General features: G+C 45.9%; 4 protein-coding genes across 4 annotated transcripts; 3 read left to right on the top strand and 1 right to left on the bottom strand.

Moving 5' to 3' along the window:
* Positions 1 to 2,336: 2,336 nt before the first annotated feature.
* LAJ45_06647 (uncharacterized protein) lies at positions 2,337 to 4,330 on the bottom strand (the record flags this gene model as incomplete). Its single annotated transcript, XM_046116209.1, has 4 exons — positions 2,337 to 2,508; positions 2,561 to 2,960; positions 3,018 to 3,596; positions 3,745 to 4,330. 4 exons carry the CDS (start codon positions 4,328 to 4,330, stop codon positions 2,337 to 2,339), a joined length of 1,737 nt encoding a protein of 578 aa, XP_045970412.1.
* Positions 4,331 to 8,901: 4,571 nt separating this feature from the next.
* On the top strand, positions 8,902 to 10,554 carry LAJ45_06646 (uncharacterized protein; the record flags this gene model as incomplete). The annotated part of the gene is made up of 3 exons (XM_046116208.1): positions 8,902 to 9,040; positions 9,098 to 10,382; positions 10,464 to 10,554. 3 exons carry the CDS (start codon positions 8,902 to 8,904, stop codon positions 10,552 to 10,554), a joined length of 1,515 nt encoding a protein of 504 aa, XP_045970411.1.
* Positions 10,555 to 12,022: 1,468 nt separating this feature from the next.
* On the top strand, positions 12,023 to 13,322 carry LAJ45_06645 (uncharacterized protein; the record flags this gene model as incomplete). The annotated part of the gene is made up of 4 exons (XM_046116207.1): positions 12,023 to 12,089; positions 12,142 to 12,474; positions 12,544 to 13,206; positions 13,273 to 13,322. The coding sequence occupies 4 exons, from the start codon at positions 12,023 to 12,025 to the stop codon at positions 13,320 to 13,322; spliced, it is 1,113 nt and encodes a 370-aa protein (XP_045970410.1).
* Positions 13,323 to 15,078: 1,756 nt separating this feature from the next.
* Positions 15,079 to 16,084, top strand: LAJ45_06644 (uncharacterized protein; the record flags this gene model as incomplete). Its single annotated transcript, XM_046116206.1, has 4 exons — positions 15,079 to 15,187; positions 15,239 to 15,608; positions 15,812 to 15,939; positions 16,029 to 16,084. 4 exons carry the CDS (start codon positions 15,079 to 15,081, stop codon positions 16,082 to 16,084), a joined length of 663 nt encoding a protein of 220 aa, XP_045970409.1.
* Between the last annotated feature and the right edge of the window lie 55 nt (positions 16,085 to 16,139).

Genomic DNA, 16,139 nt, shown 5'->3' with positions numbered 1-16,139 from the left:
TAGGAGGGTTACGTGACATTATTTAATGTTCTTATATGTCATGCAATTAATTGTACTTCGGTATCAGGGGTAAGTGAGTAGAACGCGGCGGTTCATATTCGCGAGCAAAACAGGAAAACTACAGCTTTAGCCACGCTGCCACGTTCTACTCACTTACCCTTGATACCGAAGTACATGTCTCCATGAACCGCGTACCGGACACGCTAACTACGAACCCTCATGTGGGTATCAGAAGCGCGGTCCGAGTAACATTGTTATGTACATACATGAATGGTCACTCGATGACTGTTTTTTTTTTTTTTTTTTTTTTTTGTTTAATTCATTAATTGCATACTCGATGACTGTTTGGAGCATACGTGATAATTAATTGTTATTGCACATGTAGCACTCGCAATCATTTGCACTTCAATCCGGCTCTAATATACATATTGATATGACCAACTCAACTCGTCGTCCAGTATCTTCTCGGGTCAAAAAACTATGAGTCTCGTGGTATATAAGATCGATCATACGTATAAATACATGTATACTTTCACGAATTCATCTAACTGATCTGCGGCAGAAATCTTGCAAAGAAAACAAAAGCTCAGCAGACCCAAAGACGCACTTGAGGTCTCCAAGAAAACCACCAGCCATCCTTCTCAGGACTAACCAGGGGGGGCCTCTTCATTTAGATTAGTCCTTTTCAGCCACTCCGGGCCGCTCTAAACACTCGGATCAAACTTCATTCCTATACATCCATGCTTGCCTTGAGTTAAGGATGCTGGGACCTCCTTGGGATGCACCCCGCATGCAACCATTTGGCAAACCAATTCTGGGAGCGAAATAAGCATGACATGCGTCGATGTATTTGCCTTGCACGGTTTATTGATCAATAATCTCCAGGTACCATCACCGGGAAATGTGGATATAGGCGATACCGTCGTGATATGGTCTCCCACCCCGTATAATGCGAACCGATGTTCACGTATCCGGTAGACATGGTGGGCATGTTCTTCCTTTTCCCTCTGCGGTTCTTTTTTTTCCCTTTTCTTTCTCTTTTAGATTTCCCACCTTCTTTCCATTTCTTTCCATTTCTCTCCTCTTTTCCATTTTTTCCCTTCTTTCCCTTTCCATTCTCTTTTCCCTTCGTTCTATCTCCTTCCACTTCTTCCCTTCCTTCCTTTTCCCCCCTCTCTTCGGCCTTCTTTTCCTTCCATGCTTTAATCTCCCGCTTCAACACCATCACATCCTTCTTCATATAGTCCTTCCAGATTTTATCCGCTGCTTTCCAGCCTTCTTCATCGCTCTCAGTTAGCAGAGGTTCGCTCTCAACCACATTTATCCTTTCAGATGGTTCGCCAATAGGCGTGAGTTTTTGAATGAAAGATAGATGTTTATTCCAGGCTACTTTTTGTACCTTACTCTCAGTGACAACCTTTTCCTTGATAAATTGCAATGTTCCATCAAGCTTAATTTCAAACTCATACTTGTGGCACATATCGGTAACAGAGCTGCCCCGATCCCCACATTGCGACTTAAAATAATAAAAGCTGATAAATCGTCCTTTCTTAGGCAAGTTTACACCGAGAGCAACAGTGACAACTTGTTCAGGAATACAGCATACAGAGCGGTAATGGTCTAAGCTGGGTACTGCAGACTCTTTATGTGTGAGGCTGCTGGATTTGGTGGTTGAGGAGACTCCAATACCCCCTCCTCTAGACGATCATGTCGATCGTTGATAGCATCATTGTATATCTGGCGTTTTTGAGTAAGTGAGTCGGGATGATGAAAAATATCGTGAGGATGTTATTTATGGCTTTGTGGGGTAAAGGGGGAGGGAAAGGGGGGGGGGGGGGGGAGAGATCGAAGTTAAGAAGACATGTGGTGGGAGATGCGTAATGACAGATAATATGAATTGGCTTAGTTGCAGGAACATGTAGAGGCGGAAGTGTAAAGGTGTAAATTTGGTGCGAGTGCGATTAGGTTTTTGTAGAGCTAGTTCACTATCGATAAAACTCTGTCAAGATACAACAGCAATCATCATTATATGGCGCTTTTATTTACTGCATTTCTTTCCTCCCACGCAGCCTAACTACCCAGGCGTAGTGCTGATGGATAGCACCAGCGTACTTGCACTTCACAATAACAACCCTGCAAGAATATTCTTTCCCTAATTTGGGATATCTTCTAAAAACTCCAACGCTCCAAAAAGGAAAGATAAAAACGGCAAAAAGAGTAAACAGTTAAAAGAAAGTTTTCAAAACGATTAGCGCAATTGCAAACAATAATAGACATTCGCTCAGCCCGTTCCTAGCTAGCCAGCTCCCAAACCCAAACTCCTGTGCCAGAACAATTCAATTCTCCAACTCTTCATCTTCTGCTACTAAAGGTGTTCTTTCCGATATCTCGCCAGCATCACTGTGCCTTATCCACCCTAACCCAGACGAACTTCCTGCCGCAGTTCCCCTCACTACATCCCCTTTACATATAGGACACGTCCGTCGTCTCGTAGTTAACCAGGGGGTTCTACATCAAGTTAGCATTCTTTCTAATCTGGAAGGAAAAATGTGGAACTCACATGCAAGTAGCATGAAATTCATGCCCACATGGTAATCGCATTACCCTGCTAACTCCATCGACATATTCCTCCAGGCAAACTACACATTCTACGGATCCGCCCATATACCTGCTCCTCCTTGGAACTTCGTCCCTAGAATTGTTCTTTTCCACGCTCCGATTAGGACCCGCCGCAGTTGCTGTTTGTAACGACGATGACCTTGGAGGATGTAGAGATGGCTGGGATGATGGTGTCTCTGGTAGAGATGGGGGCTCTGATGATGATGATGACGATGGGTGAACTATAACTGGACTAGTGGTGGTGGAGGTAGATTGATATGTCCTCACAGGGAGACGGTCTACAACAGATTTCGGTGCTCTCCAACGGCGTCGTCGAATCATTGAGCGGATGAGAAGAAGTGCTGTCGGCAGGGTCAGCCAGACACACAGAAAGAGAATTAATCCAGCAATAAACTGACCGTAAACAACCGTTAAAGTAACCAGAGGGCTTATAACCAATACAAGTAGCGTATCAAACAGTGGCGAAGTGCTCATGCTCATGGGGGTGAGTGTGATCCACAATCCCTCCCTTTCATTCTCCCCTTCCACCACGACATCATCTTTCTTCATTTCCTCTGATTTGACCACAAACACAATGCCCTCTAACTCGCCTGACATGGGCGGTCTGTGGGATGAATCGACCTGGACCCCTTTCCACTCGGGTAAACTTCCAGCAATCATAGTTGGAGTGGTTGCAGCCTTTTGAATTGAAGTAGATGTTTCAATTGTAGCCCTACTAGAAGTTGAAGTTGGGGAAAGCGCCATTCCGGATTCGTGTGGTTCAGAATCAGTTTTACCCGGGAATAACCATTTGATTCTCGATTTTCCTTCTTCCTTCGAAGCCGGCTGTGCTGGAGCTCGGGATGCTGAAATTGGCGGTTCAGTGGCGGGCATTGAGTGATGCAACGAAGTCAAATATTTCGGCAGTAGCGAGGTCAGCAGCCTTGCGGTTGTATGTGTCGTGAAGACAGACGGAATTGTAACGTTGCTTGTATCCCCTATTATTGAATCTGCAAGTCAGTTTCATCCGTCACCAAACGCGCTTTGCGATATCATCTACGGCCCCCACCCCCTCTAATAGGGAACACCGCATGCACCCCACAAAAATATCAAAGGCAATCTGGAAATGTAGATTGTTGTGCATACCATTAGCATACATTGTCACTAGACCACTACTTCCTAGGCCCGTTCCACTCCTTTTATAGTCGCCTACAATCAGCGCGACAGCGCCTCTTCTCTGAGCCCATAGAACCTTCTCTAGAAATCCACATCCGCCCCGGGTAACGAGAACAATCTTCCCTTCAATCTCGGCGCTCTGCTGCAAGCTCTCGATATCTGCATGCTGTGACTTTGATTTTTCCTTGTTAGAGGCAGATGAAGCATAATTCATATCATCGGTCCCGTCCTCCTGGTTTGCTACTGAAGGTGGCGTTGCGGCAGAGGGATCCCATTCTGGAGTATCGTCGCATGCTAATTGGCCTTCCTCGAGAACAAAGAGCTCCCCTTTGAGCCCGGATTTTGGTATTGAAGGGCCAAAAGCTGCGGGTCGTGATATGAAGCAGGTTGAGTTATCATCGGATAGCGATATAACGGTAGTGGATGGGAATAAGAAGTTATGGGCACTCCGGGTGGAGGATGGTGTGGTGAGCGACGCCAAGGAAATGTAAGAAAAGCAGAAGATGATGAGAAGGGAAATTATCGTGACGAGAATGCGAGTTAATGGAAAAGGCATAATTAAGGATAGTAGTAGAGCAAAATTTCACGGGGGTTGAAATTCCCTCGGTAGAGGCGAGATGTCGTTGGTTTGTGACAGGAGGGGTCGAGGGGTGGGTTGAAAATCAATGATGACGATAGGACAACAATGGGGGTTAGGTAAGATGACGAGATGCAGAACAAACTGAACGCGACCACTTCTAGATATTCAATAAAACGGAAATGGAAGCTGGTAAACTCTAATCAGTGTACCAGACAACGCACACACAGCAGCAGTCCCAAGCGTGAGAACAGCTACGGGGGAGAATGAGGAGAGATATATGTAGTAGGTAAAGATATCAATAAGTGACAGCAGTAGTGGTACAGAAGGAGGAGGAGGAGGAGGAGGAGACGGTGGTGGTCGAAAGAAGAGGAGGAGGAGAGTCGATCAACAGATGATAATCAACAGCTGCAGCAACAGCCCACACGGACACACACACACGACACACCAACACACCCAAGCGCACAGGTAAGCCTGGTATATAAAAAGCACAAGGAGGGCCCGAGACTTTCAGAAGGTCAGAGTGGCTTTCTATCCCAAATGAGAGCGAGGCTCACCAGGAATAAAGGATCGGAAGAGAGGTTTTTTAACTAAGAGAGAGGTAAACGAAAAATGAGTGCATACGATGGTGGAGAGAGGGGTGTAGTCGCCAAGCTACCCCAGTTATCCACATCCTTGCACCTGCAGACAAAGCTCTTCTCGCCTCATCTAATCTTTGTCCATTGAGAATGATCCCGAGACTGTTTTTAACAACTTCTGTCTTCCCTACATGTAGATATTTTCTAACAACTTAAGTCTGTGCTTTATGTCACATAATTCGGTATATGTAGGTACGTATGACTGCACTTGATCTTGATCAGAGATAAGATAAGATAAGATTTTATCTTATATCAAAACAGAACTATAGCTAGGAGTAATCGTTACCCTCGGAGAACTTATGGTAAGAGTCATTTCGCATATATGTAGTTTACATGTATGGCTCGAGAAGCTATGGTGGGTAGGTGTGTAAACTTCGGCGTTTACAGCCAATCAATCTATAGAAATTGGGAGATCTACTCCCATAATGGTACAGCGCCGGACAGTCAAAATCAACCTCATGTTCTTTTCAAGCCAGAAACTAGTCCTAATCGGGTAATATGATCATCTAATTATCCCAATATGGTAAGAATTATCCCAAATTAATGTGGCCGCCTTGGCATAAAGCTATTAAAGTTATTATTTCACACCTATGTTTTTTTCGGGCAGATTGCACCAAATGTTTGAGAGGTCATAGTGCAGCCAGTTCTTAATTATTTTAAATCCCCTTTTATGGGGATGTTTACAACCATGATTAAACCCATTTTACAAAAGAACATTATTTCTGGACAAGTGTTGCGTTGTTGAAAGTCGATGGGGTGAAGGGGAGTCGGTGGTTGCTCTGGCCGGCTGGTTTTGGCTGTCCGACACCGTACTAGCGCCTAGCCCAATGGTGGAATTTTCTCTAATTCCCATACAAAAAAAGTTCCTCTGAAGTTGACACACCCACCCCCTATGCCTTCTCGCGCCATATATATTTATTGATTCCCAACGTGATAACCGATAAACTTCTCGAATAAATCTGGCTGTCAAAGACACCCTTAACCATTACTCTAGGTCAGTATGAATTAAACAAAAAAAACTCCAGGTCAGTAGAGTACTCGTATATGTATAAGAACATGCGTCTAAAGGTTCGAGATACTACAAAAGTGAATAGCAAGTGGCGCTTTTGAACTCAGTAAGCGCGATAGTGTGAGAGATTCTTAGTACACAGAGTAGGGAATACCAGTGCTGAAATATAGCATGACCGCGTGCTCAGATCCCTAACAGGGTTCTAAATCTACATATGTGGTCCGAGGGTGTCAAATTGGGTTGGTATTACTCATATACAGCAGTCAGAGTTATAGAAACCCGGGCAAGTATTCATAGAGTTCACGCCGAAGGCAGCTAGTGGGAATCAGCTTGTCATGAAATATCACTCGTTTCCCGACTCGGCACGAATGTCCATACCGTTAATCTACATGTAGAGTATACGGAGAAACTACATGTAAGTCCTGTTTAGATAGCTGATTACACATAACTGAATACTTTTTGATTGGCTAGAGCGTTCAAGCGCGCCTATATACACAAAAAGTCGGCTTTCATCGTTTAACTGCATGACATGCAGTCGTATACGTATCTGAAACTGAGTGCAGTAACGGTATCTCCTGAGCCAAAACGTGTGACAAACTTGCTATTAATTATACCATACTAACAATTTCGATGGCTTAGATCTTCGTTTGCAATTGGCGGTTGAAAGTGGTGGATGTCAAGTCTATCAGATCTGGACATCTTAGTACCAAGCCCGCCAAGAAAAAAAGACTTCGAATCCACCGGCGAAGTGGATCAAGAGTAGTGGCTCTCCATGTATGCACCCCACGCTGTCTCGTGCCCAGCCTTCTTCTGATTGGTCAATAATCGGGTGAGTAGAAGCTGCGTTGTTGGGCACATTTGCTGTAAAGTGATTTGTCATGTATTAGTCAGCACAGCACGTGATAACGTGGACAATCCCTTTGTAAAGGTGTTCTCAGCGGAACGACCTCATAGCTAGCTCGCTGTTTTCCTTTCTGTTTCATCATCATCCGTCGTTAGTATCGTCAGAGAAGTTTTCAGTTTGATTCCTCCCTGGCAATAAATAATATTTTATTCATTTTTGTCATTTGAATCGTCGTGAAGCCGAAGACGAAATTAGAACCCGGCCAACAGCGTGAGGTACGAACCTTGGCGCCAAGGAGTTTGGCTGGGCACGAGACAGCACCCCACGGTCTTGGCACGCCCTATGGCGTGCTATCTTTGCCCCTCACTTCACCTCCTTTGGATAAGACCACTTTATCATCAGGGACCGTTTTTAATTCTAGCTCACCATCTACTATTATTCGTATGTTTAGGTATTACTGTGTAACTCTAAGATACATGTAGTCATGTGAATTGGAACTCTAGTGGCCCCGTATGAGAAGTTTAAGATGCTGAGATATGCCGTCTTTCACCTACATATTAAACGCATGTGAAGGCAGAGAATCGGAGACATAGGCACGTGAAAATGAACATGATAGATGATTGACCCGGGGCGAAAGATATTCAGAAATAGTAGTATGTTCTAGATAGGATTCTCAGCGCTTGACTTTATTGTTCAGACTTGCAAAATGACGCCTTTATGGGTTGCTACCGCCGTTACACAGAATATTGCCCCTCGATATTCGCCCGAAACCTCTACCACTGTGCAATTGTGTTCAACGACAGAGATCCACAAACATTCATTTTGATTGGAGTGGACGTGACTAAAAAAACCAAGATGAATTGCTGGACGCGCGACTTGTAATTAATTACTCAGAATTTGATGAAAACGCATCATACACACCCCGTGGACCGTCATAAGCTTTTTCGCGTACATATGAGAAAAGCAAAAAAGAACATGGTCGCGTCGTCCCACATGCGCGATCAGCCCAGAGGAGGGTCTTTTAGCGCCACCAGCTACCACTACCCCGCGTTTTTCTGGTAACGGGCCCTTGCCGCCATATGGCTTGGCAGTGACGTCAGCTCTCCGTCACATCATCAGGTACGGGACACCTGTGGCTGGCTCAAGCTGCGTAAGGCAGGAGGCGGAAAGGGTAGAAAAGTTTATTTGAATCGACTTTCAGGGTACATGGAATTCGTGCCTTGGAACATGGGAAAAGCAGGTATCCTCGCGTGTCCTTAATTTACCCGCCACCTTTCACGCCTGTCATGCTTCTTCTTCTGTGTGTAGAGTATTAACAGAGTAGACTAGAGTACATGTAGGCACAATACATGTAGCCCTTCAAAGCCACACGCTAGGTAGACGTCATACCTAGCCCCGTTAAGCGTCTACACACACCCAGCCAAGCATCAACAAAGTGTTCAGTACCTACAGAACCGCTAAGGGGCTGCTTTATTAAACAAACAGATCTTGATCGATCAGTGAAGTTTCATACTGGATATTCGCTCATCATGACGTGCACTCGGCCATTACTGTGCCAGCCACATGAGGCGGGTTGCGGCTTTCTACACCGTAACTCACACTGCAGTACCTGCCAGAACCACATTAACCCTGTCTGGAGTGTAGGTTACAAAAACACATGAGGTTATTACAGCCTGATTCAGGATTTTAACATGCTCTTATCTAAAATTGGAGGCTTGTGTGAGAAAAGACCTTGTTAAGCAGCTCCGCACATCTAGGTTCTAAACAAGGGTCAAGTGCTTTGAAGGTATGGATTATCAATGACGATACATGATGTCAGATCTTCTACAAACGGTGCTGCGAATTGCTCAATCGTAAACAAAATCCAAGATCAGATCAAGAAGCCTAGTTTTGCCCATAGACAAAGAATGCTTATAAGGACTGGGCTTTCCCCTCGAATACCAGATTCTTTTTTCCTCATCATACCCAAACAATACAAACAACATCACGAATAAACATCATCTGATTTTACCACTATCTTCACTCATACTCATACAAACAACTTCATAAATCATCAATCATGAGCGGAATCATCAACAAGGTCAAAGACGCCCTCAGCGGTGATCATCACGATAACACTACTACTACCACCGGCAGCCACGCAACACACAGCACGAATGCCGGCCCTCACAGCTCAAATGTGGCCAACAAGGCTGATCGTAAGTTTAACAAATATCTACTTCATTTGGTTTACAGTTGACTGACAAACATTATAGCCCGTGTAGATTCAGACCGCGATCACCGTGGAACCACCACCGGTGGATATGGATCTTCAGCCACCACTGGATACGGTTCTACAGCTACTGGTTCAACAAACCACGGCCCTCACAATTCCAACGTGATGAACAAGGCCGATCCTCGCGTGGATTCTGACCGTGACCACCGCGGTACAACTCACCCTGGTACCGCTGGTGGTGTTGGCGGTTTTGGTTCAGCTCACACCGCCGGATCCACAAACTATGGCCCTCACGACTCCAACGTGGCAAACAAGCTTGATCCCACAGTTGACTCTGACCGTGACAACCGTGGAGCTCATAACACTCACAATCCCCTTGGTACTACAACTGGCGGATACGGGGCCCACGGAAACACTGGGTCAACCAACTACGGTCCTCACGACTCCAACATGGCAAACAAGCTTGACCCCCGAGTTGATTCTGACCGCGATAACCGTGGCGCCCACGGAGTGACCGGCACCGGAGTTGGTGGAACCACCTATGGTTCACATAACACCGGCCCTCACAACGCTCCCGTTTTGAACAAGGCCGACCCCCGTGTCGACTCTGACCGCGATCATCGTGGTGCTGGAGCTGGAGCTTTCGGAGCTGGCACTGGTGCTGGCGGATACGGAACTACCCACACCGCTGGATCCACCAACTACGGACCACACGATTCAAACATGGCAAACAAGCTTGACCCCCGAGTTGATTCAGATCGCGACAACCGTGGTGCCCACAACACTCACAATACCCACGGTGTTACCACTGGTGGCTACGGAACTCACAACGCCCCAGGATCAACCAACTATGGTCCTCACGACTCCAACATGGCCAACAAGCTTGACCCAACAGTTGATTCTGACCGAGATAACCGTGCACATGGAGCTCACGCCACCACTGGCAACCACGGTACTACCACTGGACTTGGAGGATATGGTACTACTCATACCGCTGGCTCAACAAACCATGGACCTCATGACTCGAACCTGATGAACAAGGCTGATCCTCGATTCGACTCTGACCGCGACCACCGTGCAGCTCACGGTGTTACTGGAGCTCACGGTGTTACTGGAGCTCACGGTGTTACCGGAGCTCACGGGCACGGAACCCACAATGTCCACAACACCGGCCCCGCACCAAACACTGCTGGTCCCCACAAGAGCGATATGATGAACAAACTTGACCCCCGCGTCGACTCCGACCTCGACGGAAGCAAGACCATGGGTCAGGATAAGACCTACTCCAGCGGAACCACTGGAAACACTCATTCTGGTTCTCTTGCGTAAGTAAAATCACTGTGTAGGCTTCTCCCTGCCGCCCCATCCTGGACATTATTAGGCGTAGAAGCTAACGTACTTTACAGTGGAAAAGACAGAACAGATGCGGCGCAGGTTCCGCCGAGCGCATTTAAGCAGACTGGTGCTGGAGGAGATATGACGCACACGCATGTCTAATATTTCCTTTCTTATTTTTTTCTGTTCTGACGATATCAATACGAGGATAATGACTGTATCTTTTTTGTAACCTTCTTGTTCTTTGATGCGGTTTATATTTTCTGTTTCTGGGATGTACGAGTACGATGGGATGAAATTTATACGGAGTAACTAAGTTAGTTTTTTAAATTTACTGGTACTGGTTGTCCAAATATTTGATGGTTCACACTTTGATCAAGGAAATGATTTCTCGGCCATGTTTTTGGGCAATGTTGTCTTATCTCCCCTTATCTGATTGCTTGGTAGCGTGCAACCCCAAAACTCCGCGCGGGGCATCGGGCTGGTATCCTGTCTTACAATCCTGTCTTATGACTGGCTAGGGAGAGGAAGAGCTTAGACTCACGATGCTGATACTCAAGGTATATACACAAACCGATACCTTTAAAAGGTACGCCTGCCATTCCCCCGACGTAGCATATTCAAGCCTGCCCCCTTACTTGGGAATAAATGGGAAAACCTAGAAAGGCACTAATTCCGACTGGGTATGCGTCGCTGAGACATAGATCTGCATGTTTATTGAACGACCCTCAACAAAATGTATTAGTTAGCGAAGTACGAAATGAAGAGTGTTTTCCAGCGTGTATTTCATATCACCCCCCCCCCCCCCCGGGGAGCCTGCCAGTGGGTGGTACCCATGGCCATGTCTCAATAGACCATTTTATATGCTCCCAATGACTTTCAATTGAGCCATTTTCAGAAGTCGTATTCGCATGATAAATAGAATACATAGTGCTTAGATCAACTAGGATGTTTAACACTCATAGCAAAAGCGCTCATACTCGAATTGGCAAAGGAACTATGAAAATCAGATTTCCAACCCTTGAGTAAGTAAGGTTGGTCCGTCTAACACTATACCGTAGCCTATCGGATATGCACCGGGTTTAATAACTTTACCGTATTCAACCACATATATGGGTCCGACTGGTCCGGATTCAACTGATCCGTCTACCACGCCATTCCTTATCTTGTGATCAGATAACAACTAACTCTCTAGAGGTGGTCGAGCCGTTGTAGCCGCTGCAGGACAAGGATCATAGCTGTCTTAGCGCCCATTATCAGATCCTGCACCGGCCGTAATGACTCCGAGTGTTCCTTATCAGATTCTTCAAAACCATCCAAATGCCCACATATACGAGACTTAAAAGAGAAAGAAATCTTCCCATAATTCCAAATGTTGGTCATAAAGCAGTGGTCTTCAGCATATATCTCCTACCGGCTATTTTCTTTCCAAAAGCCTAAATCTTTTATTTCTTCCACTCGCAGCATGTCTTTTGTTAACTCTCCCAATGACTTGCGCACTACTTCTTCTGCTATCACTACCAATGCTCCGAGAATATTGGTTATTGGAGCGGCGTATGGTGGATTATCCACTATCATGAACATACTCAACCTATGTGATGGGAAACCGCAATTTCAAAGTCCCATACCCATGAAACAAGTGCCTGTACCACAAAAGACACCACTAATAACACTCCTCGACGAGAGAGATGGAATTTGTAAGTACCTATACACCTCTTTTCATATATAATATTAATCCCCATCAAAAAGTCCATACAATGGGTGCCCCCCTGGCGCACACTTCCAAAGCCTTTGCCCCAACGGCATGGCAGACATTCAGCTCCGTTGGTCCCCTAAACCGTCCCAACGTTCGTATCTTGAATGGCCGCGCCACTGGCATTGACCTGGCTGCGAAAATGGCCACTTATAGCACCGGTAAAACTGAGGAATGTGTGGAATATGACTACCTGGTTGTCTCCACAGGCTCTAAAAGATCATGGCCTATTGTACCAAAGGCGCTTGATAAGGTCTCGTACTTGAAGGATGCAGAAACTCATATAAACAGTCTCGAGAATGCTTCGAGTGTAGTCGTCATTGGAGGTGGTAAGTCTCCATTTATAAACTTCCCTCCGTCTATTCATCGTTTTCGAGGAAATTATTGACACAAACAAGGAGCGGTTGGCATCGAGGTCGCCTCCGAATTGAAGATTCTCTTCCCGTCAAAAACGATCACACTCGTCCACTCCCGCGAGCAGCTCCTTTCCTCCGAGCCACTACCTGATGAGTTCAAGCAAAAGGCATTATCCCTCCTGCAAGACTCCGGGGTAGAAGTAGTTCTCAATGCTCGTGTTCTCAGCGACGAAGAGACAGGAGATGGATTTAAAGTCGTCCTGTCTACAGGCACAGAACTCACCGCCGATAAAGTGATTTATGCAATTTCAAAACAGGGACCCCAAACTAACTTCCTACCCAATGAGGTACTGACTGAGGATGGGTACGTTAAAGTCAATGCAACCATGTCTTTTTCAGCCCCCATCCCGAACGCGCGCTCGCACTTTGCCGTAGGCGATATCGCGTTCTGGCCGGGTATCAAGCGAGTAGGGTCTGCAATTATCATGGGACAGTTTGCGGCGTCGAATATTGTCGCTATGATTGCTGCTGGAGAACAGGGGAGGAGCGAGAAGGAAACCGTCAGTCAAGACATGCCGAGGGTGGAGCCGATGATGGCATTGGCGGTGGGAAATAGGCAGGCAGTCGGGTGGCAGGGGGGAATGGGCCTGTTTTGGGGCGAAGAACTGTGGAGAGGGCAGTTTGGTGAGGACATGGGGTTTGCGGGTAAGGGTTCCCTTAGACTTGGGTAATTGTAATATCGTGGCTAACAGGGTGTATATATACATATAGTTGTGTTGGGGCATCTGGGGCTGACTGTGTCGAGTGAGGAAAAGAAGTAAGGGGTTGATTGTAGGTCTGGAAGGGTTTAGGGGCAAGAAAGATACAAGCAATGGGGGGTTTTTTTTTTGGTTTCGTTTTCAGATGTGTGTATGTGATTTGCTAGATAAAATTCCACGCTTTTTAAAGCTCTTCGATCGATATTGCGAAGTCATCAGCCATATGACCATGCCCTTAACCAACAAAACGCAATTAGTAACTCCGGCTTGTAACCTTGACATAAGGTCTTACAGTCCTTTACAAGAAATAATGTGTGTACATGACTATGGGAGTGATCGGTCTTGTCGAAGAACTTCGATGAAGGTACGTATAGTACTGCGGTAATTCTGCGACCGATAGGGATCAGTTACACTTACCCTAGGGGTCAGCAGGATCATAAAAGATCACGAGAGTCCCGAAGGAAAAACTTATAAAGAATCATTGAGGTCTCCATAATCTAGCCACTCTTCAAGGGTTTTGCGAACAAGAGGAGTCAGGGTTGGACCTTTCTGACTGGGAGGTCATGATATCTCACTCGTTTTGCTGCGCATGAAAACCGGGGTTAGGGTTACTCTGCTCTATGTATTATTGCAATCCTATAATATGATAAAATAATCTCCTATAATATAAAGGTCAGGACGGATTAAGATCTGCAGGAACGCCGGACGTAATTAGACGTACGTTAGCTTCCAACAAACGAAAGTACTCAGCACAATCTTTGCGGGAATGAGTAAGAATCACTTTCTAGCAGGGACAACTATACATAAATTCACAATTAAATCATTCCTAAGATTATTGATCCTCATTGTTACCATACTGCGTCAGACGGTCAAGGCCTCCAAAATTTGTCAATGACCAATTTCCAAGTCTGGCACGTTATCAGTTTAAGAACATTATGTCAGGTGGTTCGTCAATCTTAGTGGTAACACTGGACAAACCCCTAATATAATATGTTAGGACGAAAAGAATTTCGCGAATATGACGGGCACTGGTTGACCAAAAGCCTGCCAAGGGGGGGTCAACCTCTAGTAAACAATGGTTTTGTCACATCGACGACTCGTAGAAACATTCGGGGCAACTACAGGCTACAGCCAATCATCATCCCTGACTCTTGATTTGACCTTCACGTGGATTAAGGGTTCTTCGGAACTATGAGTCGAATTGTGGTTAGACTGTGCACTAGTAGACGTAATGCTGCATGACATTGTTTATGTCTTGGCGTCGCGTAAACCTTGGAAGTTCTTGGGCGGGCAAAAACCACCATCTGTCCTGTGCCGTCCCTCGTTCTTAACCCCTCCTCACAGAGAGAGAGAGAGTCTCTCAACTTCTTTCTCTTTACCTATACCCTCCACCCCCATCTTCAGGCTCAGTGGGCCAAACGAGAAAAAAAAAGATGTATATCCGACACTCACATCTTAAAAACCTGAGGGAGTACCAATACTCCGGCGTTGATCACTCTTTGGTTTCACGATACATACTCAAGCCGTTTTACACGAATGTTTTCATACACGTGTTCCCAATGTGGATGGCGTAGGTTTTCCCTGCACTTTTTCTCAAATCACTTCATGAGCCCTCACTGACATGTTTCAATTATTTAAAGGCCGAATCTTGTACGAATTCCTGCCTTCCATTCATCACTCTCTTGTTCTATGCAAGGGGATATACATACTAATTGATGGATAGGTCACACTATCGGGATTCTCGTTTGTGATTATTAATTTGCTCACGCTGTTATGGTACAACCCAACGCTTGATAAGGACTGTCCTGGATGGGTCTACATGAGCTGGGCCATTGGACTATTCTTGTACCAGACTTTCGATGCCTGCGATGGAGCGCAAGCCAGGAGAACAAGGCAGAGTGGCCCATTGGGAGAGTTGTTTGATCATGGTCGGTTTCACATAGGACTCACTGATCTTGGATTTTCGCTAATGTAAACAGGCGTTGACGCAATGAACACAACTCTTGAGGTGGTCATCTTTGCCGGCGTTATGAATCTTGGGCAGTCTTGGGCTACATTGGCTACATTGTTCGCGTCTCTTTGCGCGTTTTACTTGACCACTTGGGAGGAATACCACACTGGCACCCTCTACTTAGGCATTGTATCAGGTCCTGTCGAGGGCGTCCTGACATTATGTGCCATCTACGCGACAACGGCCTTTGTTGGTGGAAGCTTCTGGCAAAAGCCTATGCTAGAAACTCTTAGGCTCCCAAGACCGGGATTCTTACCCGAAGTTTTGAGGGACATGCAGTTCAACCACTGGTACCTTGTCTATGGAGGGATTATGCTCTCTTTCAATATTATTCAAAGGTAAGAACTCCCCGAATCTCATCATGTTCCTGGGAAATACCCCGCGGCGAAGGATTAAAATATTTTTAACCCCGAGGTCTCAATGAAGACTAAAAATGCAACACAACTCTAATTTTTTCATGACGCCCCACATCTTATATTATTTTGAATATTTACCCTCAATTCTGAGCTGGATGATGCTAACTCCTGTTGGGATGGGATAGTTCTCAAAATGTCATTCGCGCTCGCCGTGCAAAGGGCCGTAGTATCTTCCCTGCGCTTGCTGGTCTTGCACCATTCTTCCTGACCTGGGTGATGATTCCTGCCTGGTGTTATCTCCGCCCCGAGATTCGTACGGAGCATCTCGTCCCTTTCATGTTTTTCATTGGGGCCTCGTTTGCCTACCAAGTTGGCCTTATCATTGTCGCGCATCTCACAAAGAGCGCGTATCCATACCTCAACATCCTTTCGTTGCCTATTCTTGCCGGAACTCTTGACGCATTGGGCCCATTCTTGCAGGAGAAGTTTGGAAAAGATGTACTTGGATGGCCG

The sequence above is a fragment of the Morchella importuna genome (assembly GCF_003444635.1).
Source record: "Morchella importuna strain M04M26 chromosome Unknown Morimp01GS020, whole genome shotgun sequence".
Classification (NCBI taxonomy): domain Eukaryota; kingdom Fungi; phylum Ascomycota; class Pezizomycetes; order Pezizales; family Morchellaceae; genus Morchella; species Morchella importuna.
This window is presented reverse-complemented; position numbering and strand designations above follow the sequence as displayed.